This window comes from Vombatus ursinus, unplaced genomic scaffold (assembly GCF_900497805.2).
Source record: "Vombatus ursinus unplaced genomic scaffold, bare-nosed wombat genome assembly UNPS02010284.1, whole genome shotgun sequence".
Classification (NCBI taxonomy): Eukaryota; Metazoa; Chordata; class Mammalia; order Diprotodontia; family Vombatidae; genus Vombatus; species Vombatus ursinus.
The window spans coordinates 18,489,962-18,517,598 of record NW_020950062.1 but is presented as its reverse complement, the minus strand read 5'-3'; the positions used below and the strand labels follow the sequence as shown (position 1 = coordinate 18,517,598).

General features: G+C 34.6%; 1 protein-coding gene across 1 annotated transcript in view; it reads left to right on the top strand.

Moving 5' to 3' along the window:
- PKHD1L1 (PKHD1 like 1) overlaps positions 1 to 27,637 on the top strand; it is a 201,501-nt gene that overhangs the window by 154,223 nt on the left and 19,641 nt on the right. Inside the window, exons 60-71 of the mRNA XM_027854060.1 lie at positions 1,755 to 1,858; positions 3,050 to 3,179; positions 3,956 to 4,077; positions 6,586 to 6,676; positions 8,397 to 8,545; positions 8,629 to 8,751; positions 8,990 to 9,101; positions 9,186 to 9,302; positions 10,454 to 10,619; positions 16,909 to 17,141; positions 17,325 to 17,492; positions 20,925 to 21,082. Of these exons, the coding sequence (XP_027709861.1) occupies positions 1,755 to 1,858; positions 3,050 to 3,179; positions 3,956 to 4,077; positions 6,586 to 6,676; positions 8,397 to 8,545; positions 8,629 to 8,751; positions 8,990 to 9,101; positions 9,186 to 9,302; positions 10,454 to 10,619; positions 16,909 to 17,141; positions 17,325 to 17,492; positions 20,925 to 21,082 (1,673 nt within the window). The remainder of the gene's footprint in view (positions 1 to 1,754; positions 1,859 to 3,049; positions 3,180 to 3,955; positions 4,078 to 6,585; positions 6,677 to 8,396; positions 8,546 to 8,628; positions 8,752 to 8,989; positions 9,102 to 9,185; positions 9,303 to 10,453; positions 10,620 to 16,908; positions 17,142 to 17,324; positions 17,493 to 20,924; positions 21,083 to 27,637) is intronic.

The window sequence follows — 27,637 nt, the reverse complement described above, 5'->3', positions numbered from 1 at the left end:
AGGAACTAAAAGATAGACTCTGAGGGAACAGAAGCAATACGGACTAAGAAATTGTTGCAAATCCTACTCCTACCAAGTATATAGCTCCCTACTCTACTCTCAGCCAGTGTCAACTCTAAAGTAAAGCAGAAATTATGATAAACCAGCAGGGATTGTTTAAGGATAGGACATGCTATACTATCTATTTGGGGAAGAGCAGGGAATGTTGACCCCTAGATTTAAGGAAGTCATTTGATAAAGTCTCTCACAGGTATTCTGGATAAGATGGAAATAATAGATTTAAAGGTGGTAGGACTCTGAGTTCATCCACTTCAACTCCTCCATTCTACTAATGAGGCCCAGAAAAATCAGATAACTCTCCAAGATTACACAGATAGCAAATAGAAGAGCTGGAATTTGAACCCAGATTCCCTGACTACAAATCCATCAGTGTTTACCTTTGTACCATAATTGCCTTTCTAGGGGCAGCTAGGTAACGCAGTGGATAGAGCATTGGTCCTGGAATCAGGAGGACCTGAGTTCAAATCTGGCCTCAGACACTCGACACTTACTAGCTGTGTGACCCTGGGCAAGTCCCATTGCCTAGCCAAAAAAAAAACAAAAAAAAACCCTTATGCTTAATTACCTTTCTAGACCTATGGTAACTAAATGATGATATAATCAGAAAGATTAAAAAGTGACACTATAATTGGAATCAAATTATCAAACTAGGCATGCCTCTAGAAGAATGCCACACCATCCTTGGCCATGTTCTATATAAAATTGAAATGAATGACATGCTTATCACATTTACAGATAACATAGAGCTGAGAAGAATCTGTATGTCTGGTCTCAAAACTAAGATCTAAAAAGACTTTGATAGGCTAGAATAGTGGGCCAAATTATGATTCTTTAATTTGATATTTCTCAAGGATCTGTCTTGTATTTTTTTCTTTTTGTACTCTGAGAGTCTTTGAGATGGATAAATGATAGCTAGATAGAAAGATAAGGGGAGAGAGAGAGACAGAGACAGAGAGAGACAGAGAGACAGAGAGAGAGAGAGAGAGAATGAGAATGAAATGTCCTAGAATCTTACCACTTTAAGCATATTTGTCTCTATTATGTAGAGAAGGTAGCATATGTAAGAAACTTCCAAATGAATCGTCAAGAGAAAGATGACAAGAAAAAAATTTAAAACGGGTTCTTTCCCAGGATAGCCTCTTCTCTCGAGGGGCAATGTTGCTTTTATTCATTGCCTCTCCTTCTCCCTAAGGTTCTTTCCTGCTCCCCTAAAATCTAGCTTTTGATTTCATCTTTCTATGGTATCCTTCTTCACCAAAGTTTACTGTCACCTCTTTTGACCAAATTCAAAAGTATCATATCTTCCTCAATCTCTCTATAGCATTAGTATTTTAGTTTTCCTTCCCTTCTTCTTAGCTGACTTCTGGAAAATCAGTTGGTTAATCAGTAAGCATTTATTAAGTGCCTACTATGTGCCAGTTACTGGGAAGCTGACTTTTATTATATTCTTAGCACTTCTGATATACATAGTATACAAATAGTGATCTATAATTCTAAAAGCAATCCAAAACATCAGAATTTAAATTTGAGGTAAAATAACATCTTTGATTTGCTTGGGTACAAAGGAGCAAAGTAAAAATAGGTCAACTTAAGTTTCCATGGAACCTTTAAAGAATTTTATTCAGCCTTTCTATATTATTTTAATGTAGCTACTTCACAAGAAAACCATATAACTCAATATGTGTTTCCCTTAGGATATGCAAGAATCAGTAATGTTGAATTTTATCACAGTGGTCAGGAAGGCTACAGAGACAGTGCAGATCCAAGATATTCTCTGGCTTTTCTTAACGTTGGGCAGGTTTGTATTTTTATATATATATAAAAACATACATATATATTTATACAAATACAGAAATATTTATGATTTATCCTAATTAAATTACCACCTTTTAGATTAATAGTTTAATTAGTCCTCAGATACCATAATAAATTTTCCACTACTTTTTTTAAAAAAGCAATCAGAAGTCCATTTCATTTGTGTAATTTGCTTTAGGTCAGTGGGAGAAATAAAGATTTCAGGGGCAGCTAGGTGGTGCAGTGGATAGAGCATTGACCCTGAAGTCAGGAGGACATAAGTTCAGATCTGGCCTCAGACCAAACACTTGACATTTACTAGCTGTGTGACCCTTGGTAAGTCACTTAATCCCAATTGCCTAAAAAAACAAACAAACAAAAAAAGAAAGATTTTAAAAAGTGAAGAGGTTAAGACTTTGTTTTACATACCATAGTTCTTTATTTACTTTGTGTTGCCACAAAATATTTTCCCAAGTGAGAATATGTTAAATAAAGTTAACTCTGTCCCAATCATCATCTTTTGGAATGAAAAGGAATTTTTGTTTACCAAATAATGAAGAAGGAATTGTTACTGAAATAGTGTCTCCAACCTTCAAAACGTAGAGGTAATAATTTGTTTTTGCTTTGTTGTGTTTTTTTTTTCATTAGAATTTAAGTAAAGACAGCCTAAAGAGAGAGATCCTGATACAGTTTAAAAAAAAACCACTCTATACTGTCAGGACACCTGGGTTCTAGTCCTGGTTCTATCACTCACAAATTATATAATACTGAACAAACATCTTACCTCTCTGGGCCTTTTTTTCCTCATCTGTGAAATAATGATGGACTAGAACATATTGAGCTGCCTTTTAGCTCTAAAAGTCTAAGCTAAACAGATTTTGGAGACATATGCAGACTACATAATATATATATATATATGCATATATATATACACACACACATATGTATGTATAGGAATATATGCATATGTTCAGAATATATATACATATACATATATATATATGTATATATATTCAGGATTCAGGTAAAAGGATTACTAAAAGATCTCCTCATATAATGGAAAATAATTTTTTTTTGCTTTTTTTCCCCCAAGAAGTTTCTTCTGAAAATAATATATAATACAAATTTTTTTTTCTTGAAATGCATTTCATCTTTACTTCAAACACATAAACTGAGTCCTAGTGTTTTTTTATAGGTTCAAGAGTATGGCTCATCTTATGTCCGTGGTTGTGCTTTTCACAATGGTTTTTCTCCAGCAATTGGTGTGTTTGGTACTGGTGGATTGGACATTGAGAATAACATCATTCACTTAACAGTGGGGGAAGGTAAAATAAATGTTTTGGTCTGAATCTTACATTTAGGTATCATGTTTCGTTAAACTTACAGAAAAGGGAAGAAATTATTTCTGGTCATGTGATGGTTTGCCATCAATGTAGATTAAATAAAGAGTATTTTAACAATGTGTCATAAATATAAATAATTAATATTATTAAAATAATTAACAATAATTAGTTTGAAAGTATAAAATTATCACTTACTAATGAGGCATATTCTGTGCCCAGCCTGACTCAGATCACTTCATTGATTCCACCCAAAGGTCAGAATTCAGTGAGATATTTGTGACCTATAAAAATGCACCAAAACAACTTTACTCATAACAAAGAATAAAAAGGACATAATCCTAAGATTTAAAAGACAGTAACTTAGATAATGGTTAATCCCCTCCATCTCTGCAATCATATTGGCAACCTACTATAATAGGTCAGGAATACCACTCTCTATATGGTTATAGGAAGGACTGACATCAGCACCCTGTAAACTGGCCCCTTTATGCTTCAGTAGGCAAGAAAGCCCAGCATCCTCTCTGCCTACTTAAAAACTATCCCAGCTCTCATAACATTTGGCATTCTTGTCACAAGGCAAGATTATTATTCTTTATTCACTGGTCATTTATTTTTCCCTCCATCCCTAGTAAAACACAATACTATAAGTTCCTCTGTAAGATACAATGAACTATAAAGTACTAAGAGCCCCAAATTGGCAAAATAACTTTATTGGTAATTTTATTTCTCTACCTTTTGTATTTTCTTTTAATTTTCAGGCTTAAAGATATGGGGAAATGGCAACCGAGTACGAGGGAATTTGGTTAGTTTTTCAGTTTGGCCAGGAACATACCAAAACAGAAAAGAACTAACTTCAACACTGTGGCATGCAGCAATTGAGGTACTAAGAAGGAATTTATAATTTCATGAAGTTAAAAGGGACGTTAGAGATTATCCAATTCAACTCTCTACATACTGCATGAGTCTGTTTTATATCTTCACTGACAGAAAATTTATTAAACAAGGCAGCCAGTTCATTATCCTGGGGAAAACCTATCTTGCCTAGATGGTAATTGATGCAATGCTATGATAGGTGAAATTAAACTATGTTTCTTTTACAGACATACAGAGAGAGCATGACATAGTAAACTGAGTCCTGAACTTGTAGTCAGAATAGAGCTAGATTCAAAGCCCTTATTCAACACTTATGAATTATGTGATTTTGAAGGGAGCATTTACACCAAAAAACTCATTGGAAATTGAATTGTAGACCTCGATATAAATATGAATGATGCGGAGGAGGAGTATGAGAAGGAGGAGGAGGATAGCACTTCAGGTTCTGAGTCTCCTTTTTCTTAATATTAATTCATACAATTTTTTCTCACTTTATCATTTCCACCTGTAAAATTTTCCATTGCTTTCAAATTCTAAATATTTGTGTTATGATTCCAGGTCTAGTGCTAAATTGGTGAAGTCCTAAACCTCTCTACACCTTTCTCATAGTTTCCTTAGCTGCAAAATGAGGGTCCCTAAAATCTCTAAGATTCCTTCTGGGTGTAAATACTACATGATTTTACAAGTAAAGTTACTAATATTTTCTTGCTGCTATTACATTTGACCTCTCTTGGACTCCTTGAAGTTGGGAATGTGTTGTCAAAATTCTTTGACTAGAAGTGGGATGGAATTAGGAGGAGGGAAGTATAGTATGGAGAAGAATAGGATTTGGGGGAGGGATGCTACAATTTCCTCCCCTTTATATTTCACTTATTTATTCTACCAATGTCAGGGCAGTGTGATAGAGTTAGAGATAGAGATAGCAGATGGAGATAGAGATAGTAGATAGAAATATATGGAGATAGAGGACAGAGATAGAGATAGAGGGTAGAGACAGAGAGAGAGAGTGGAGAGAGAGAGACACAGACAGAGACAGAGAGCCTTAAGCTAGGAATATCTGCATTCAAGTCCTACTTCTGACATATACTATCTGTGTCACCCTGAGCAAGTAACTTAACTTTTCACTGGAGTAGCAATTCTCTAAGACGCTAAGTTGCAGAGAAAGTGGTGGCCTGCATTAGTTAGGGAGTTTTCCTTTTCTGGGAATTCCCTGTATCAATGAAATCACAGGTCCAGTGCCTATCCTCATCCCACCATTAAGAAAGTAAATGGAAAAGACAGCTTCACCAGCTTAAGAAGCCCATAGTATCCTTTGAAAGGATAAGACAAAAGTATAAGTTTTGTATTTGCTTAGTTATTAATATAGTATAATATTCATATTAAAAGTGATATGTTAAAGAGAGGCAATATTGCATGGTGGATAAAGATGGTCTCAAAGTAAGACCTAGGTTTAAACATCACTCTGATGCATACTGTATGCATGACCCTGAACAAATCACTTAACCTGTCAATTCTCTAGACAGCTTTCTAAGATTATAAATTGCAGAGGAAAGTACGCGCCAAGCCACATTAACAGAGGGAATTTCCTCACCTGTAAGTTCTCTTTGCCAATGAAAACACAGGTCCAGTCCTTATCTCAGTTACTATTTTGTTATAAGGGTCTGGGAAGTAAAAAATGTTCTATTCTAGTCCCAGTAACTGATCTAAAACCTTTTATAAGAAGAAATAACTGAATATTGACTCCAAATCTTTAGCTGATTGATTACAACTTTATTGTACTTGTCTAGTTTTAGTTTGTTTTTTTGAAACTCTTGTTTTTTAAATTATGGGATTTAATATTCCTTGGTATTAGTATATTTTTCTTTTAATGCTACATTGATCATTTGATAATTTTCCCATGTTTCAGAAATGACAAGGGTTATGTATTTTTATTTTATCCTCTTATTTTACTTAGCATATGAAAATATCTGTTTTAGTAATTATGTTCAACAGGAACTAGATTTTTTATTCTAATCTACTTAATTTAAAAGAATCACTTTCTAGTGACTGTACTGAGGCTTAAAAATCCTTTATAATTATGTCCATTTTCTTCTTTAGTAAATAAGTCAAATAGATAACATAATAGAAGCTCAAATAAGTAAAAAAAATACTCAGGAATATAACACTCTTTTTAATAGAGTAGAATTGGACATAAGTCAGGTTAAGCATGGAATCTATCAAAAGGAGAAAGGAGTTACTAAAATATCAAAAGTCTCTTATAATGTAGTTTCAACCTATGAGGCAATCCTAAGAACCTCAAGAATAGCATTGTGCCAGGACTCCAGTGTAATTTAATAGCATAACTTAAGCTCAAATTGGATGAGTAATTAATTTTCATTGTTTTATCTTTTATGATGGAGACAAAGTCGGTGTGTTTTGTAATATACACATGGAACATTACCAAGGAATCTACATATTGCATAATTTCTGTTATATGGTTGTCTAATCCAAAGTATTTCCTTTATTTTTGTACTAGATAAATATGGCTACCAATACAATATTACAGGATAATGTTGTTGCAGGATTTGAAAGAATTGGTTACCGTATTGATGGTGAACCATGTCCAGGTAAGTTATTTGGATATACAGTATATCTATAGTATAGATCATCTGCCATTTGATTGAAAGAAAAGTTAATGTCAGTATAATTCAGTAGGTGACATCACTTCTCCCTATTATAGCATTGAGCAAGCTGAGTGAGTGAAATTGCTCCAAGATAATAAGGAATCCCAAGGAAAATTGGGTATTTTTAAGGGGGAGTTTTATTAAAATTTTTGTTCCAAACACCTCACACAATCAACATCCCTGACCTAAATACACAAAAAACGTTTTGTATTTGGACCTGTAGTGAATCTACTCTCTTAATTTGGAAAATAGGTAGATAGATAGATAGATAGATAGATAGATAGATAGATAGATAGATAGATAAATGTTTACTAATTCTAAGTTCCAGAGATTCTTAAAAGAGTCAAGTAAAAGGCAACTAGACTAATCACTGGGAAAAATAATATTAATTCCAAAGTTGTACTATTCTTTTTAAAAATAGTTTCTTTCTGTGGGGTATACTAATGGTTTGAACCAATATTTCTCTAGTCAATTCTTAAGTTCTGGAGTTCAAAAGAGATAATCATTATTTTTATATTCTCTTTTAAAGCATAATCTTAAAAAAAATTAAGCCTTTTTGACATTAGAAAGAACTGAAGTCATGATATATACTCTAATTATATTTTTAAATGTATTAATACCTAACTAATCAAGTCAATATTTCTTTGATTTAATATTTTAAAATCTATAATTTTTCTACAACTTCTTTATAAAAGATTTTGTTTTTCCAATTATTGAATGTTGAAATATATTTCTTAAGCATAGGTGTCTGCTTAAATATATTGGTCCAAAGCTGTGATTGATCAGCATAAAGAACTCCTTTTACTGAAGCTTCTCTGTAACTCAAAGACTTAGGAAATTGCCTAGGGAAAGAGCTAGAAGGTACCAGATTCCAGACTTGAACCGTGGCCTTCCTGAATTCAGATCATATCTTCTGTATACTGTGCCATGTTTGCTCTCGTCATATGCATAATAATGATAATAATAAACAGTGATATTACTAACAAACAGCTGGTCCCTTTTATCTATGTCATACTGCACTTAAGGAATTTTCTGCTTCAGGACTTATGATTGGTTGGTATAGGAAACTCCTAGGTGAGGAAATTCCCTCTACCCAAGCAGGTCAGTATCTGCTTTCCAATTAATAGTCTTAGGAAGTTGACTAGAACTCTAAGAGGATTAAGTGACTTGTCCAAAATTGTACAGCTAGGATGTGTCAGAGGTAAAACTTGACCTCAGGTTTTTCTGGCTCAATCTACCATGCCACACTGACTCCTTTCTTCTTTATATCTCTTTAAATGTGTGAAGACGCAAGAACTCTTCATTATAGAAGGATCAAGAACCAATCTTCCACAAGTCTTGCATAAAAATATTTCAGAGAATTTTATTTTAATCATGTGGTATATTTTAGGAAACTTTCTTTTAAATGGGTTTTTCAAATAAAAGGAGAGCAACATACCAAAAAAATTAGACATGAATATATCATCTCAAATAATAATATGAGCAAATGGTCAGTGATGTGACCTATAAATGACAGATATAACATTATTTGGTTATCACATAGAATTTAAGTCAGAGATATGTCAATTTTTAAAGTTTTGTTAAACTAAAAAGTGAGGAGCTTAATAAAGACAGATATCATGCTTTGCTCATTTAATAATTCAATTTTGTATTTTCTTTCTAGATGAAGCTAATTCTGCAGAAAAATGGCATAACAATGAAGCCCATGGAGGTTTATATGGTGTTTATATGAACCAAGATGGCTTCCCTGGGTGCTCTCATATACAGGGGTTTACAATTTGGAAATGCTGGGATTATGGCATCTATTTTCAGGTAAATGTTTTATTCCTCGTGATTTGTTGATTTTTGTTATTAGCTGTCCCTAGCACTATGATAAAAAAAATAATGTTTTGCAGACTACAGAGAGTGTGCAAGTCTCTAATGTGACCCTGGTTGACAATGGAATGGGAATTCTTCCCATTGTATATCTGCCAGCTTCAACATCTCACAAAATTTCCAGCAAAACAGTACAGATTAAGGTAAGAAATTAAAACTCTCTCACACAATACTGCTAGCAAAAAATAACAACCAGGATACCCCCCAAAAAAAGTTCCAAAGAATAATGAACCTTTTTAGAAGGTTCACCTTGGCTTTTAATCTAGTGCTTTAAACTTCTTGATTATAATTTATTTCAGGTAAATTCAGTATCATTGTTATTATTGTTAGTCCTAAGAATATTTAATATTATCACAGATGTAATAAATGACTGTTTTCTAGAACTCATTAGTTGTAGGAAGCAGCCCCCGATTTAACTGTTCTGATGTCCTCACCAATGATAATCCCAATATTGAACTTACTGCTGCCCATCGGAGCGCCAGACCTCCCTCAGGTAGAGTATTTTGCAAAGTTGAGATTTGCCTGTACAAATAAATATTTAGCTAAATTTCATGATGTTTTTTCCCTTTGGGACAAGGAGGGAGAAGTGGAATCTGCTGGCCTACCTTTGCCTCTGCACACAACATGGCACCAAGGAAACCCCATGCAGGGCTCATGAGTTACAATGCTATTAGTGGATTGTTGGAAGTTTCTGGTAGGTTTAAAAGTTTTAATTGGCAAATTGTCTGATAGAATTTGAAAATGAAAGCAGAAGGCACCATGTAAATATTTCACAGTGACATGTAAATGAAAAAAACTTAAATTAATATTTGAATGACTCATCAAGATAAGAAAAAATAGGCCAAAGGTCAGAAGGGTAAATTTCAAAAATGATTCCTTAGTATATTACCTAAGAAAGTGAAGAAGTGACAAGAAGCCAAGGTGAGAAGGGAAATGAAAATGGTTATGATCATTATAGTAGCTCATACAGACAAGAGTAGATTAAGCTGGTTTTTATGTCCAACTCATTAGGCATACAATGAATGATTTTGCTAACTTCAATTCAATTTTCTATGGCAAATTTCTTTAGGATTTCATTTTAGGGAGTTACTTCTACAAAGAGAATAGCTCATGAGAGAAATTCGGCCTCAAATTCCCTTAACTACATTTTTTCCCACATTTTACTCTTATTGACTTAAGGCTACTGCCTCAGAATTTCAGTATTACTTTGATGGCAGGGAACCAATTTAAAATATTATATTGTGTCTGAATGGAATATTTCATATTGATTTCAATGAAGTTCCTTATCTGTAAAATGAGGGGGTTAGGCCAGGTGATCTTCAAGGTTCCCTCTAGCCCTAAATTCTATGACAAATGTGTTCCAGAAAATTAAAGGAAGTATACTGGCATAAAAATGCCTTTGCAAAATAAAGCCATATTTCATTAAGGAGCATAGATAACTGCATTTCTTTTAAAAATTCAGAGAACACAGAGCTGTAAAAGACAGTATGATAAAGATGGAGGTATCTTATTAGAACTTATTCTCCAGGTGGACTCTCTATTTTTGGAATAAAGAGAGATAGCAAGAACTTGTAAAATAAACATAGCTGAGTATATGTCTGCCTGTGTGGCTGTTTTTTTTTTTAGTCCATATTTCTAAATAAATGCAATACATTAGAACTTGTGAATAACAGGACCACCAAAAAAAAAATCCTCCCCAAACAAACAAACAAAAAATTCTCATTGTACATAATGGGATTTGTAGATAATTGTGTGAGATTAGAATGCCATACAAAATATTTTTTATATCATTATTACTTTTAAATACCAAGTGTGGTAGGTGATTTTATATTATTTTTGTTTTAGATTCCACATTTGTTGGATTTAAAAATGTTTGTTCAGATGAAACTGCTGTGATGTTTATGACAAACCCTTTAAATGAAGATTTACAACATCCAATCCATGTGAAAAACATACAGACAGTTAACACAAGTGAACAGTCAAAAATATTTATACATCGGCCTGATTTAAGGTAATGTTCATTTGCACTGGTTAACTGCAATTTTTATCATTTCTATCCTGTTATCCATTTTCCCATATATCTAAAGGTGTTAGTATCCCAAAACTGCAACCAAGTGGCTCAAACTCAAAATATTACCCATATGAATACCGCCAAGATTCCATGCAACACCAAAATAACTGTGTGAAATTAAGTTTAAGAAATTACTTACTATTAAGCAGAACACCTCAAACTTATGCTTGTTAAGGACCATCTTTTAAGTTTGAAAAACAAACTTGGATTGTGGGTATGTGGCTATGCATCTCCAGTCACAGATAATGAGAGGTGAGAAATAACTGTATGATTTTTATTATCATTTCCTTGTACCCAACTTGAAGAAAAGAAATATGTAAGGAAAGAAAGTCCCTTTCTTAGGTGTCCTACTCTTTTCTCTATATATGCTCTCTCCTGGTGACCTCATCAGTTCCCATGAGCTTAATTATCATCTCAATACCTGATGACTCCCAGATATATCAGGCTCAGTTTCTCCTCTGGCCTTCAATCATCTATTATTAACCCCCTATCAGACATTTCCAATTGGAGTTCGGGAGGCATCTGAAACCAATATATCAAGAACAGAACTTGTTTTCATTCCCCCAAAAACAATCCAACCGTTCCTCTAAATTCCCCTATTTCTAAGGCACTGCCATCTTCCAGTCTCCTGGTTCATAATTTCGGCATTATCCTCTCCTTACTCTGACTTACGAAACAATTACAAAATCTGCCATTTTTCTCATTTGTCATCTTTCACATACAACCCCTCTACTCACACAGCTATCACTTTAGTTCAGACCCTAATCACTTGTTGTCTAGATTATTACAATAGCCTCTTAAACCAGTCTCCCCACCTCAAGTCTTTCCCCATTCTTGCCCATTCTAAACACTGCTTCCTAAGTGATTTTTCTTAAGTGTACATGTAACTGTGACATTCTCCTATTCAATCAACTTTAATGGCTTCTTATTGCTTATATAATCAAATGTAAACTCCTTTGTTTAGCTTCTAAAGCCCTTTATGACCTGGTCCAAATTTATCTTTTCAGCCTCACTGAACATTACTTCTATTCCTGCACTCTGGGATCTAGTCAAACTGACCTTCTCTCTGTTCTTCACACACAGTGCTCCATCTCTCATCTCTGTGCCATATTCATTCCCTCCTCTCTTCCTTCTCATGGAATCATTCTCTCTCTCTTCAAGACATAGCCCAAGTACCAGATTCTGCCTGGAACCTTTCCTGATCACCCCAAATGCCAGTGCCCTCCCTTTCTAATTACTATGTATTTAACTACTTTGTATTTACATTCCCTTTGCATTTCTTCTGCATGTATTTATATCTTTATTGTATGTTTATGTATGCATGAATGTATATGTATGCACACACCTATATACCTATATATATCCTTATTGTCTCTACTATAGAATATAAGCTTCTAACAGGTAAGAATTATTTCCTTCATTCTGTGTGTATCCCCAGAACCCAGCACCATTCTGACACACAGCAGACATTTAATAAATACTTGTTGATTCATTGATATAGGATGAGTTAAACTGGGTACGTGAACTTCTCTGCCTATTGCGATAATACAGTTCCCAGAATTACTCAAATATTTATTACCTATTGTACCATATTTACCCTTCCTGTCTCACCATTTTTTTGTCTTTGAAAACAATGTACTTGGAATTTTCATTTGTGTCTTATTACAAATAAAAAGATGTAATGACAGACTAATGAAAATTGTTGTAGTCACAAAGGACAATGGGTTGAACAATGTGTATTTGAAGCTGTTGGTTTCTTAGAAGAATGTATAATGCTAAATATGATACAAAAATGTTACCATTTTGTTAGAGATTCTCTTCTGTTTATTTGATTCTGTGGCACCTCAGAGCTGGATAAAAGACCTAGATAGTAGAGTAGATCAGAGGATGCTGGGTAAATGCATTATGCCATTCACAGTACCCTTTACAAACTTCTGATATAGGGAAATATAAGATTTCTGCCATTTTACAAAATTATGATCTATATTAAGAAATACATTTTTTTCCTAAGTAGTGTAACTAATGATTACTGTTTGTATGATTGAATGAAATGAAAATGCCCTCAATGTGTTTGAGCTAATACAAAGTATACAATGTAAAATCCATCACTTTTAAAAATCCCTACAAATCTCTAATTTCATCCCAGTGGATACCTCCCCTAGCAAATCACAACTCATCTATGCCTTCTATTCCCCTGCTATTCTTGCTCATGTCTTTCTATAAATCTTCCTTAAAGTATTAAACCATAGTGCTAGAGGCTTGCTTTTTTTTTTTTTGATATTTTGTTGATATCAGCACAAGTGGATTGTACATCTCTGGCTTATTCTTTACTCTTGCTTCATGACAGGTATGTTTTCTTTTTCTAGTCTTATATCTCCTTGAAGACTTCTGTATGGGTGTGTGTACGTTTGCAATATCATGCATACCAGCTACTATCATTGGTAACATACGAACATGTAACATGCTATAGCATGTTACAGCCTGCTTAGGCCCATTATATATTTTTCCATTGTTATTTAGGTCCCCTTCAATTCTGATTCTTTATATATTGTTATTTCATTATTATCAAGTTCCATAATTCTCAAATTGAAAGTTTAAGTTAATATATAGGTGATAAAGAAAAGGATCAAAATGATATTTGGTTTGTTTAATAAAATCAATAGTAGTAATTTGCATATGACACATTTCACCTATGACAAGGACATTCCTCACAACAAGGTAGATAATACAAGTACAATTATCTCTTTCATGTATACAAGGAAACTGATGTTCTGAGAGGTTAAGTGAATGACTTGCTCATACTGACCACGTAGCTAATAAATGTGTAAAGCAGTATAAACCAGGTCTCCTCATTCCAAGATTAATCTTGAATCTCCTAACCAACCAAACTAGCTTTCAGTGTGACTTCAGGGTATCATTTAATGATGATACTAATCGACTCTAAGTGGAGCAAAAACAGTACCCATCTAAAGAAACACCAAAGGAATAGAGAAATTCACAAGAGATCACAATTGGTCATCTTCTTGTTCAGGGATTTACAAATGATCATATTGCTTTACAGAAATACACTATCCAGGGCTGGGAAACCTGAAGTTTGGATTGAGTCAAAAGGCCGCATTTGAGAACCTAGAGAGCCATACGTGGCCCCAAGGCTGCAGGTTTCCCAACCTTGCATTCTGATTTGCTTAAATGGATCGCAAAGACCATAAAAATAATCCTTCTACCTTTCCTTCTGCGATGACTTTTTGCCTACTATACCATGCTTTTTAAGATTATCCATCAAATTTCATCTGCAGTAATCAGCTCTCATCTCCTCTATAAATTAATCCTCCAAACCTCCTCTCCAGAAATTCTACTAATGTAGAGTGTAAAGCAGTGACATTTGAGGCATGCACTGCTGGAGTCAGGAAGACCTGTGTTCAAATCTTGCCTCAGACAGCTGTTTGACCCTGGACAAGTCAATTAACCTATGTCTGCCTCAATTTCCTCAATTGCAAAACAGGGATAATAATAGCATCTACCTCATAGGGTGGTTGTGAGGAGAAAAGATACTTGTAAAACACTTAGAACAGAGCCTGGCACATGGTAGGTATTTAATAAATGCTTATTCCCATTTCCCTTGCTTTAAAGCAGCAATTCTTAAACTTCTTCATTTTATAATAGCTTTATACTCTTAAAATCATCAAAGACCTCAAAAAACTTTTCTTTATGTTGGGTTTTATATATATATATATCATTATCATATTAGAAATAAAAATTGATAATGTTAAAATGTTATTCCTTAAAAAATAATAATAAACCCACTGTATTGACACAAATAACATATGTAATGAAAATGAATGTTTTCCAAAACAAAAAAAAATGGAAAAAATGGAATTATTTCACATTTTTATTAATTTCTCTCTAATGTTTGGCTTAATAGAAGATGACTGAATTCTCATATTTGCTTCTTCATTCAATCTATTTTTAAAATTTATTTTATTTTTAATTTATGGAATAAAATAAGTATTTTCATTTTAGTATAATAATAAAAAAAGTGATTGCACATGAAACTATAAATCTTTTATGTACAACTTGCTATTCCTTTTAAATATATAATAAAGTTGTAATATAAATTTCTTTTTTTTCCTTCTCCTCCCCCAGCCTAGAGATGTGTCTACCATTAGACACAAATATGTGTATATATATATATATAATATATATATATATGTAAAATCATTCTATATATACTTCTATTTATCAGTTCTTTCTCTGGATACAGATAGCATATTCCTTCATATGCCCTTTGTAGTTAATTTGGGTATTTATAAAAGTCAAAATGATTTATTCACTCAGAGTTGTTCTTAAAAGAATATTGCTGTTACTGTATACAATGTTCTCTTGGTTCTGTTCATTTTGCCTTTCATTATTTCATGCAAGTCTGTCCATGTTTTTCTAAGCTTATCGAGCTTACCATTTCTTACAGCACAGTAGTATTCAGCCTATTTTAATAGGTTGTTCTAGTTTAAGCATATGAAGAAAATCAGGCCTCAGGAAGATATGCAGTTGGAAAAGGGAGGAATACTTTAATAGGTTTTTTTTTTTCAGATAATCGAGGATATTATTCTTTGATACTATACCAACACTCAACAAGTAGTAGTTTCTTAAAGGTTAATTGCAATGAATAACATGAATTGATATGACTATTAATGAACTTTTGATATGCTATTACATTAAAATTCATAAGTCAATCTTGCCCCTTGAATGTATTTTTTATTCAGACATGATTTGGTCACATATTGGTCATATGGGAAATGTTGGTTCAGTGAGTTATGCTGATCTTCCAAGTGTTGGCACATTTCATTATACCATACAAAAAATTACAATCACAAATATCACCACCAATCTCATCAGAAAAGTTTGAAGTATTGGAATGCTACTAAGCAGGTACACATTTTCCAAAATTAATTTTCACTCACAACCTTGAATTTTATCATTAGCAACAAATGTTTTCAGTTATCTTCCTTGAAGTGACAGGCTTACTTCATTCATTTTTGAGAAAATGTCTGCCAGATACCCATCTGAACAACTATAGTTTGTCTGTTAGTTGTTCTTTCAGGTAAAAATGGTATTTAATGAAAAAAAGCAGCAAGTTCAACTTGAAACTCAAACAATCACACAAGTACTTCTCCTTGAGACAGCCATTGGACTTTGGTAGGCAGCAGAAATACTTAATGTGTACTTCCCACTTCATCACACAGACCACTAAAAAGAGATGTATTGAATAGTTGAGATATAATAAAATTAATATTTTCATTGCTTCATCAAGGACCTTCTTAAGTGAAACTGCATTTTTTTTAAACTGCAAATGTGTGGCAGTAAAGAATACAATGACTACTAGTACAGTTTGGTGTCACTGACTTGATTCTTGCTATGGTGCCAACAGTTTTACCCACTTTTGCTTTTGCTCCATCAATGCAAATGTTATACAGTTGTTCAGGACAAAACATGAGTAAAAAAAAATTAACACTTTTCAGCACCACTTGTGTTTGTAGCCATGTAAAAAAGGGGGGGGAAGTCTTAGTATGAATATGAAGATCTCTTGTGGCTTTGTTCTCATGGGCCCTTCATGAAACTCACCCCACACATACCCAAAAGATTCTTGGGGCCCCTCAGAGGTTCTCATATCATAGTTTGAGAATTGCTGCTTTAAAGCAATGGTTACTAATACTAATGACTATCAATCCTGTTTGAGTCTGCTGCTTCCTAATAAGAAAATAAGAAAAGCACCAATGGAAGGGGTATTTTAATATCCTATCAATTAGTCAACAAACATTTATGAAATGCCTACTACATGCCAGGCAGTATGCTAAGCATGGGGAATACAAAGAAAGGCAATTCTGTTCTGTTCTGAACATAATAACACTTACATGCTTGGTAAATAAATACATGGAATATTGCAAACACTCCACAAACATTAAACAAACATTAAACTCAATGATATTTGGCATGCCCAAATCATTTTGTTATCATATTCCATAAATATAGTTTGCCTTACTGAAATTTTAAAGAAATTCACAATAATTGACCAAAAATAAATTGATGAAATACAGACTTCAACAAAATATTAGTTACATATGGTATTCAGTTAGAGTGAATATTCAAAAATATTCAGTGGGATGTTGATGAGCAAGTGAGTGAGTAATGATGTTACAAAGTAATGATTAATTTTGCCTTTTTTTTTTACCAGTAAAGTAAATCCATCAGATTGTGTAGACATGGTCTGTGATGCCAAAAAGAAAGCTTTTCTTAAAGACATTGATGGGTCTTTCCTGGGGAGACCTGGTTCAGTGATACCCCAAGCTGAATATGAATGGAATGGAAATAATCAGCTTGGAGTGGGAGACTATAGAATTCCTAAAGTGATGCTCACATACTTGAATGGCAGCAAAATACCTGTTTCAGAGAAAGCACCATATAAAGGTTTGAGGAGATTTTCTTGTTTTTAAAGCAAAACATGTTCTTTGCAATGGAAACGTACTTGGCCAATAGCTGGGAATAGCCTTTCCTTAATAAACTGTTTATCGTTGTTATAGTAAGAAATAATTCATGAATCTGAAAAGATTTTGTTTTCATTGACAAAATTGTATATGTACCTGATTCTAGGAATCATTAGAGATTCTACCTGTAAATATATATCTGAGTGGCAGAGTTATCAATGCTTTGGGATGGAATATGCCATGATGGTTATTGAAAGCCTGGATTCTGATACAGAAATACGAAGACTTTCTCCAGTGGCTGTATTTGCTGATGGTTATGTTGATCTAATTAATGGTGAGTATTCAATCAAAATGGGCTACAGATAACTGCTAAATTTTTAACTATTCTATAAATAAATATTCACTGCACTTTCTTAACCCAAATCTTCTCCTTCCATGTTTTCTACTTCCAAGTTTAAAAAAAATCTATATTCAAGAAAAAGACTTCTTAGATGTCCAGACTCATTAGTGAATTAGAGCAACTATTTCAAATTGACCACATTAAAACAAACAAACAAACATGTAATCATGCTCTTCCTATTTGTATTGGGAAAAGTTGACTAAAAATAAACAGGAGAAAATATTCCTGACTCTTTAAAACTATCATTTGCCTTATATGAACTAAAAGATAAATAACATTCAATAAAGGACATTTAGAGAACTGCAAGGGAGTTATCTAGAACCTGGAAATTTTTCATTCTGGGAAAAAAACTTTAAGGTACATCTTCGAAATTAGAGTATAATCAGTCTTACAAACTCCCTAAAGATATGGAACTAATGGCTTACATCCACCAAAGCTATTCTCAGCTGGCCCTAGCATAGTTGAATCCTGATTAGGTCCATTTAATGCAATTTAAATCAGAAAACCTTTATAGAGTACCTATTATATACAAGAGACTATGCTGGTTATAGGTGCTATGGTCCACTCACTACCCACACCTCCCCCTCCCCCAACTCCATGGATTTGGATCCACTTATATGATAGCATAGTATACAATATAGAAATATGTGGGATTCATTCAGACTTGAACTTATCAATAACAATAATTATTATAATCATAATTAATGAAATAATTTATATAGCACTTTAAGGTGTGTAAAGAACTTTACATATTTTATCTCGTTTGATCTTCATGACAACTCTGTTAGGTCATATTGTTATTTCCATTTTATAGATGAGGAAACTGAGGCTGAGAGAGGTTAAGTGATTTGCCCAAGGTCACAAAGCTAGTCACAAAGGTAGGATTTCAAATCAGGTCTTCTTGACTCTTAAGTCCAGCTCTCTATCCACTACAACACCCATATAAAACTCAGGTTTCATATGTTTTATGGTGTGTTTTTTATATTTTTCTTTCTAACCCATACCTACATACCTAGTAGATTTGCTCAATCCCATTCCTCACCCTCCCATCCCAATACATACACATCAAGGACACAAAAGTGATGTTACCAAAGTAGGATATGTTCCCATACGTTGATAAATAAAAGACTCACTTGGGGAAATGCATTACTTTTGCATTCTAAATTTGGATCGATTTATAATTCTGACTGAAGTTCAGCTCTGAATATTGATAATTCTTCGTGAAGGCAGGAAATTCAATAAAAGCTTATGAATAAATATATCAAGATCCATTATTCAGTATTTCAGTCAGTGTTTCATACATTTATTATCCCAGACACTTCAAAATTGAAGTAATGGGGAAATATTTTTTTCTATGAACATTGGACTTTAATATGGCATACCTATAACCAAAAAACCTGGGCCTGAATGGAAAGGCATCCATTACGCTCTGAGTAGACTATCCATGGGTTAAGAACAGGAGCTGCTCCATTGAATGTTCTTGCCGAATGGACAGAATTTCCTTTAGTCCAATTGGGTGCTGAAGCTTACTCCATTTACATCAGATTTCTGTAGCTGATGTTCAGGAAAAGGACAACAGATTTCATAAAGATTCCATTTTTTTAGAATGAAGTAAAAAATATGAGATCATTCTTGAGATGTGATCATAAGGCTCCCAAATATCCTATCTTCTAAATATCTGTAAAGATCTTCTAACAAGGTAATGGGGTTTAATGCCTGAAGTTAAGCAAAACCTGAGTTCAAATTGTTCCTGGAACATTCACAAGCTTTATGTCCATGGTCAAGTCACTGAACCACTCAAAGTCCATTTCCTCACTTGTATTCATTTGTATTAATCAATCATTTAACAAGAGGAAGCATATAAAAATTGCCCATTGCACAGAATAACATCAAAAAGTTAACTCCATCATAACACCAAATTAAGAGGTTAAAATGTTTAAAGTAACATTATATACAAGTATTAGTGAATATCTAAGAGTCTTAGGAATCATGACAAAGGTTATAAAATTAATGGAATTTAAATTAATGGAAATTAAAAGGAATTTCCATTGAAAAATATAACAGTGCTGCCTACTTCACTCTTGTTCATTATAAGTTCAGTAACATACCTGAAAATTTACTTTAGACTAGTCACACTTAGAATACTTTATGTAGGATTCTTCATTTAACTCTGCATTGACAACTTTTATCCCACTTAGAACCTATGTAGTTCTCTAAAGCAATGTTTTGCTGTGCACAAAAATTGCTTGTGTTACAGCATCTAATAAACATAGTCTAAGAAAGGGAAAAATAACAGGTTAGCTCTAAAGCCTGAGTGCATGGGGCTTACAGCCTTCACAATGTACTAAGTAGCTACTATGTACTTGGCACTGGGCTAGGGACTGAGGGCACAGAGAGAAAAATGAAAGATTCCCTGCCCTCGACGAACTTATGTTCTATAGAAATAAACCACATGTACTCATGTAACTACACATAAAATGCAAATAAAATAAATAAAAGGTAATTTTGAGGAGGAGGCCCAAGGAGGTAGCATTTGAAATGGACTTTGAAGAAAATTAGGGATTCTAAGAAACAGAAGGGAGGAGAGAATGCATTCTAGCAATGGGGACAAGTTTATTCAAAGGCATGAAGACCAGAATGGAATGTCATATGTGAGGAACAGCAAAAAGACAAATTTGGCTGGACTCGAAGTAGACTAAGAGCATTTTGACTTAATATGCCTAGATAAGTAAGTTAGATCCAGATTGGAAAGGGATTTAAATGCCAAACAGAGGAGCTTCTGTTGAATCCCAGGTGTAATAGGAAGTCACTGGAGTTTTTTGAACAGGGGAGTGAGATGGTCAGATCTGTGCTTTGAAAGCTATGTGGAAGATGAATTGAAGAGGGGATGGGCATGTAGTAGGGACCAATCTAGAGGCTTTTGCAATGTTCCTTGCAAGAAGTGATGAGGGCCTGAACTTGAAAGGTTGTAGTGTAAATGGAAAATGGAAAAAAATAGATGTGAGACATAATATGGAGGTAGAATCAACAAAACTTACAATCATTTAGATATGTGGGGAAAATGAGGAGTTGAAGATGACTCTAAGATTTCTATTCTTTTGACTAGACAGACAGATGATAGTGACCTGAAGAGGGGTGCACTTTGGGGTAAGGATAATAAGTTCCACTCTGATAATTTTATACAAATGTTGAGCTTCATTATGGCTATTTTCCTTATAAGGTTAATTATCATACAAAGTTTTTTGCAAGTATTATGTTTAACAAGGACTTAATTGCATAATTCAGGCTAATTATCCTAAATTTTCTTAGAGAGGTTTATAATACATTTTTGAGATTGGATAAAGGTGACCTTTTATTGTTTTTTAGGTCCACAGGATCATGGCTGGTGTGCTGGATACACATGTCAGAGGAGGTTGTCACTATTTCACAGTATTGTTGCTCTAAACAAATCTTATGAAATTTATTTTACTGGAACCAGTCCTCAGAATCTTCGACTAATGTTGCTTAATGTTGAGCAAAACAAGGTAAGGTAGAATATTACTAAACCTTTCCTAAATATAGCTAAAAATTTTATCCCAGCTACTTTTTCCCCCTTGAACTACTTATTTAATCCAGTCATGGGCATCACATTTAAGAAAGGACAGTGATGAGCTAAAGCAAGTCAAGAAAAGGCAATTAGGGTGACAAAGGGCCTTGAAGAGCACCAGTGAAATCACAAGAGGATGTCTTAACTTGCACATGAATTGGACTTAAGTGAGGCAAATTCATCAGCCTTACTTTCATGGAAGTCCAGTGGCAAGACAGAAGTCAAGACAACTGTGATGGCCTGGGATGGAGTATGCTTGAAAGAACTAGACCCCTGACTAGCAGGGGCAGCACCTCTACCCTCTTCTTTCCCCTTCATCTGTCTCCACTCACAAGTAGTTACCCTTACCATTGAAAGCCGGTTTGGGCTTCCACCCCTACCTGTGACCCAACATTTCACTGCTCTATAAAGTCCTAATCCCTAAAACACCAGCTTAACCAAAGGTGGAATACACACACACACACACACACACACACACACACACACCCCTTAGAATGGAATTGTCCCTAGAGAATAACTTCTCAGGCTTGAGCTACCAATGCCCTCTTTAAAAGCCATTAGTATGATCATTGACAAACTGAAAGAGTATATCAGCAAATCTGTGGCCCATAATACCACTTCCACTAGCACCCCAGTGCCCTGAGGCTTGGAGTCCCTACTAGATTATGTGGCTCCCTTATTGGGAAAAGATTATTTCAAATCAAGGACCTATGAATAAGTACATGGGTTCAGATGTAGGTTGCAAGGATCATGCTACCAAACTCAAGTAAGTAGACAATCACTCTTTCTGGCATACTGTACTCCATCATTTATTGTGTCAAAAAGATTGCATGGTAGAGTTTCAGACTTTCTCCCAGTCTCACCTGAAGTGTATGACCATATGGCCTAAACTGTCCAAAACTTTGATCATCTGTGAAGGCACAACACAGATAGTAAGTATCTGAGGCCAGATTTGAACTCAGGTCTTCTGACTCCAGGCCCAGCAGTCTATGTGTGGGGACAACTACATGGGGCAATGGAAGTCCTTTTCTCTAAGTCCTCATCAAGCTTCCCTTAAATGAAGCTCCCTGCAGGGGACCAGCTTTGAGAGTTATTGCCTCTGTTGAGTCCACCGCCAGCATTTCTCTTTCCCCACTATGGGGGTGTCACTCCCTGAAGCTGTTGCCTTCCCCTGGTCTTTCCACATCTGTCTGAGGGTGCTTCTCCAGAGGGCATTCCTACTGCCTCTGTTTGCCAGTGAGATCTCTGATACTCTTTCTCACATCCTGAATTCTCACAGTTACTGACTGGACACATCCAGCTTGGGATACTTGTTTGCCTAAGGTCAGGAAAGAATAAGCACACACACAGCAAAACAGAACACTTACTAGCTGTGTGACCCTGGTCAAGTCACTTAACCCCGATTTCCTCCCCCTCCCCCCAAAAAAACCCAGAAGCAATCATGTGCTGGGCCAGCTAGGAAGAAGGACATACCTGACCCTCTGGACAGCTCAGAGTCCTGCCTCCTGGAAGGTACCAAGGAAAGAGACTACCCAACTCCTAAGCAAGCCTTTACTCAGGGGTCAGTGAAGATATGTGAGGACCATACATTCAAGTGATGCCACCTGGAGGTGCTGGCGGCTTTTGCCAGGGCACTGGTGAAGTCTAAGGAACAGCATAGGGAAGAAAGAATGCAGTGGCCCTGCAGAGAAACCAGCTAGATCCTTGCTTAAAAACTGCAACTTTCTGGAGTAAAAGGGGACATGGCTGCAGAAGTTAGGAGGCTGTACTGCCTTTCACCAGCACATCAGCAAAAAGCCAGCACCCCACCAAGTGACCCAAGCAGTACTCTCTGTATAACGATGGCAGTGGCAGGGTTTGGATTAGTGGGATTAGCTTTTCTACTAGTAGTATGATGATGGATTTTAAACCAATTATACCAATCTTAGAGAAGCAAAGACAAGAGATTTGGAAGACAACCAGGTACAAAAGAAAGTAGCCTTCATTGTTAACTCAATTTAAGATACATAAACCGAAAAGAAGTAGTCAGATACACTTGGAATATCTCATCAGAACCATTGAGAAGTATTTGAAAAATGAGCATCTTTTGTTTTTTGGTTAAGAAGTTGTTATCTCAATCATTGCCATAATAACTAATGAACTGAGTGTTCCTTTTAGCCAATGGATGCTTTACCTCTTCTGTGTATATTCAGTTCTGGCTGACTAACTTCTAAGCCATTGGTTCCTCTAAGTCTTCAGCCAAGGAGAAAATTTGTCATCACATAGTACCGCCTCTGATTCATTATGGCCAGAAACAGCTCTATACTAATATTAGATAGACTGTGTCTGTGCATGCTCAAAGCCTGCCTTCTCCCCCACTGAGTGTGTTACTGGAGGAAATTAATCATATCTATACATCTATACTCTATACGAGGACCTTCCGATAAATGACACCAGAAGGTATAAAGAAATCATAGCTAAATAGAAAGGTGGCTTGGATACTATCTTAAATGAAGCAAATAAGGAATAATAAGTACACTAAATGAAAAAAGCAAGACTACAAAGATGAAAATCTCATAATGAAACTAACAACTTGGAATTATCCATGGATAATATAAATAAAACTATAGATTTATTGAGAAATTAATTGTTACATTGGATTACAAAATAGCAGAAACAGACCAAACAGCAAAACAAACATTAACATAACTAGAATAAAGTGACATCTTGATAAGAAAAAGTATTGTCACACATATTCTAAGAGTTATTGAACTACCCAAAAATATGAATAAAGATGGAATCTGACCATAATATTTTTAATAACTCATACCCCCAAATTTCATGGATTTATTAAAATTAAGGGATAGATTGCAAATTGACAGAATCCACAGGATACCAACAGAGATAAATCCCAGATTCATTTCACACTAACATTGTTTCAAACTCTAAAACTACAATTGCAGAGAATTTTGCAAGCAACTAAGAAGAAAAATATCATATATCAAAAATGTATTAATTACAGTTTCCATATGACTAAAAACAGAGGCATCTAGTTGATACTATGAATAGAGCCCTAAACTTAGACTGAGAAAGCCCTTAGTTTAAAACTAACCTCAGACACTTAGTAGTCGTGTGACCCTGGGCAAGTCACTTAACCTCTGTTTGCCTCAGTTTTTTTCATCTATACGATGGAGGTGACACTAGCACCTACCTCCCAGGGTTACAGTGAGGATAAAATGAGATGATTTTTATAAAGCACTTAGCACAGCGCCTGGAATATAGTAATCACTTAATAAATACTTGTTTAAAAAATTTTAAGTAGAATGAGCTAGAATATTATATGTAGACTCATATATTGAAACAGATCTGTGACCTCATTGATGTGAATGTTCCTCCTATTATATGGACCACAATCAATCAATGTATGACCATTCTATGCTACTCTTATCCCCTTTATCCCATAAGTTTACTGCAGAATCTCCACTCAACATGCTTAGGGACCTTCCTCAGTTTTTTCTGACATATTAAGGATATCAGTGGAACACATGTACTTATCTCATTATCCCCCTCTCACCAAAAGACCAGCCCATCATTTTTTTCTATCATACATTTTCTTGATGTCATTCTTTATTCTGATTCTCCCTCATAGTTTCTTATTTGTCACATAGCTTGATCTTACCCATAATAAGCCTATCTATAGTCTTCTATGTGTTACTCATTCTTAAGTCTTCAGAGACTATAATGTTTCATGAATTGAAATCATACAGCAACACTAATAGAGAAGTGCTATTTAAAAGATGCACCTTGTGCCTGGAAGAAGTTTGGGATTATTAAAGGAGGAATTTTTGCAGTTTCTCAAAGACAATCCAGCCTACTTTCTTCCTGTTTAATCCTGGACCCAACTCATTACCCATGGGCTACCATAGACAAAGAATTCATCACTAAGTGGTCAGCATACTAATGATTGACTTCTCCATATTTTGCCAGCCTTGTTCTCATAAAGTAGACTCAGTCTATTGAAGAGACTACACAGTCCTTTCCAGTGTGGTTGTAATGGCCACTGCTTACAATCTATTGGAATAGCCTTTGAAAACACAGGGTTGCATCCACACCATGATGAGGCAACAGTGCAGATTGTGGAAGATAAGCCAATATAATTAATGAATATTGGTGCAAAAATACCAAATAAATACTGGAAGAAAAGAATAATGCAATGTTTAAGAAACTGATTCACTGTATTCAAGTAGGACTCATATCCGGTATGCAAGCATGATTCATTTTAGGAAAACAACTAGTATTATATATCTCATTGATAGGAAAATCCATGAAAATAGTAAGAAGACCATGTCAATAATTGCAGAATAGGCTTTTGATGAAATAGAAAATATGTGCATTTTAAACATATTAAAATGATAACAATAGAAGGATTTTTAATAATCTGATAATTACTTGAAAATAATGCTTTGCTTGTTGGAAATAATGTAGAAAACATCATCAAGGCCATGCAGAGATAACAAAGGGGGTGGGCTAGTCAAGTAACAAAAATTTGCTATTGTTTAGTGATGTCCAACTCTTTGTAACCTCTTTTGGGTTTTCCAGGCAAAGATACTGGAGTGATTTGCCATTTCCTTCTCCAAATCATTTTACAATTGAGGAAACTGAGGTAAACAGGGTTAAGTGACTTACCCAGGGTCACACAGCTAGTAAGTGTCTGAGGCCAGATTTGAATTCTAGAAGATGAGTCCTCTTGACTCCAGGCCCAGCACTCTTTATACCAACTATCTGCCCCTGTAACAAGAATGAGACACAACAAACAGCCTAAGTAGTGCAATAGTGCCCAGAAACTATTGAAGGAATCAAAGGAAGTGGGTTAAATTAACAGCCTCTCTATGGAAGATTTGTGGCAAGACATGGGAAATAATGCTATGGAATGAGGTGTTCAAATTTGCATCAGGGAAAGATGAAATCATGGGTATGTCGAAATGTCTAGTCACCATGATATTGCCTCTCCCACAGACTCACAAAGTAATCAGATAGTCTTCATACATCATTAGGCTACTAAAATTATATTTAACTAAGAGCTTATATATTAACTTTAATAAAAGTGCACAATTCCAGCAATATATAATATTATCATCCTCTCTCTATACTTCTTTCTCTAGCCATGTAATTGTAACACGAGTATAAAAAGTCAAATATTTCCATAACACATTATGATTTACAAAGAACTTTTGTCACAACTCAGTACTATGGGTAGTACAAATATTATTATTGCCATTTTGCAGATGAGAAAACTGAGATTCAAAGAAATTATTTTCCTAAAGTCATACTGTTAGCAAGTAATTGAGGCTGGAACTGAATCTAAGTCTTATCTCCAGACCACTGTTCTTAACACTACAATATGCTACATCATGAGATATTTTTAAAGAATCACATCAAAATTAATTCAAATAGTTGTATCCATTTTAAAATAGACACTGACTATAAGGTCTATTAGGGTACATTTATTATTTCTAGTGATCATGGCATTCCTCCCAATACTTCTAATAATACTATAAGAGCTATAAGTCCTTGAATGAATTTGTTTTTTGGAAGCTTGCTAAAATTTTCAGGAGATAAATAACATGAATTAGGTCAAGCTTGGTAAGACCAGTCTTCACTAACACTCTTCATAAGAAAAAAAGATGAGGTAGAAGCAGGTAGTTGACACAGTGAATAAAGTGCTAGAACTGGGGTCAAGGAGACCTCAGTTAAGATCTAACCTCAGACACTTCATAGTTGTGTGCTCCTGGACAAGTTACTTAATTTCTGTCTGCCTCAGTTTCTTCATCTGTAAAATGAGGATAATAATAGCACCTAACTCCCAGGGTTATTGTAAGTATTAATTGAAAGAATATTTGTAAAGCACTTTGTAAACATTGACGTGCTATACAAATCTAGCTAAAATAAAATCTAATAGCATGCCTATAATGAAATTAATTTTATTACTTGACTTATTAAAGTAGTTCTGAAGATAGTTCCAAAATATGAGTTTCAGAAATGTTTTGAGCAGAAGCATTGTTGAAATGAATATATAGGCTCTAAAGGTGACTCGTTGAAGGAGACAGTCATATTTGAATGCATGTGCTCTGCCTTTCTTGTTTAAAAGTAGAAGGGAGGGTATTTTTTAAAAAAATATTTGTTGATACTTTTTAGATTACCTTCATTTCTAAATATGTCCTTCCTTCCTTCCCTACCCAGAGAGTTGCCCCTTTGTGACAAAGAATGGAAAATAAAAAGGGAAAAAATTCAATTCTAAATTAACTAACATATTAGCCAAGTCAGATAATATATGTCATATACCATATCCATAGTTGTACTTCCTAATCTCTCCTCTTAGGTCAAATATTATCATTGTAATTACAGACTATTCAATTTTCTTTTTAAAATTTTCTTCCCATTTCCATTGTTGTAATCAGTGTAAAATTGTATTCCTGGCTATATTTGCTTCATCCCACAACAGTTCCTATAAGTC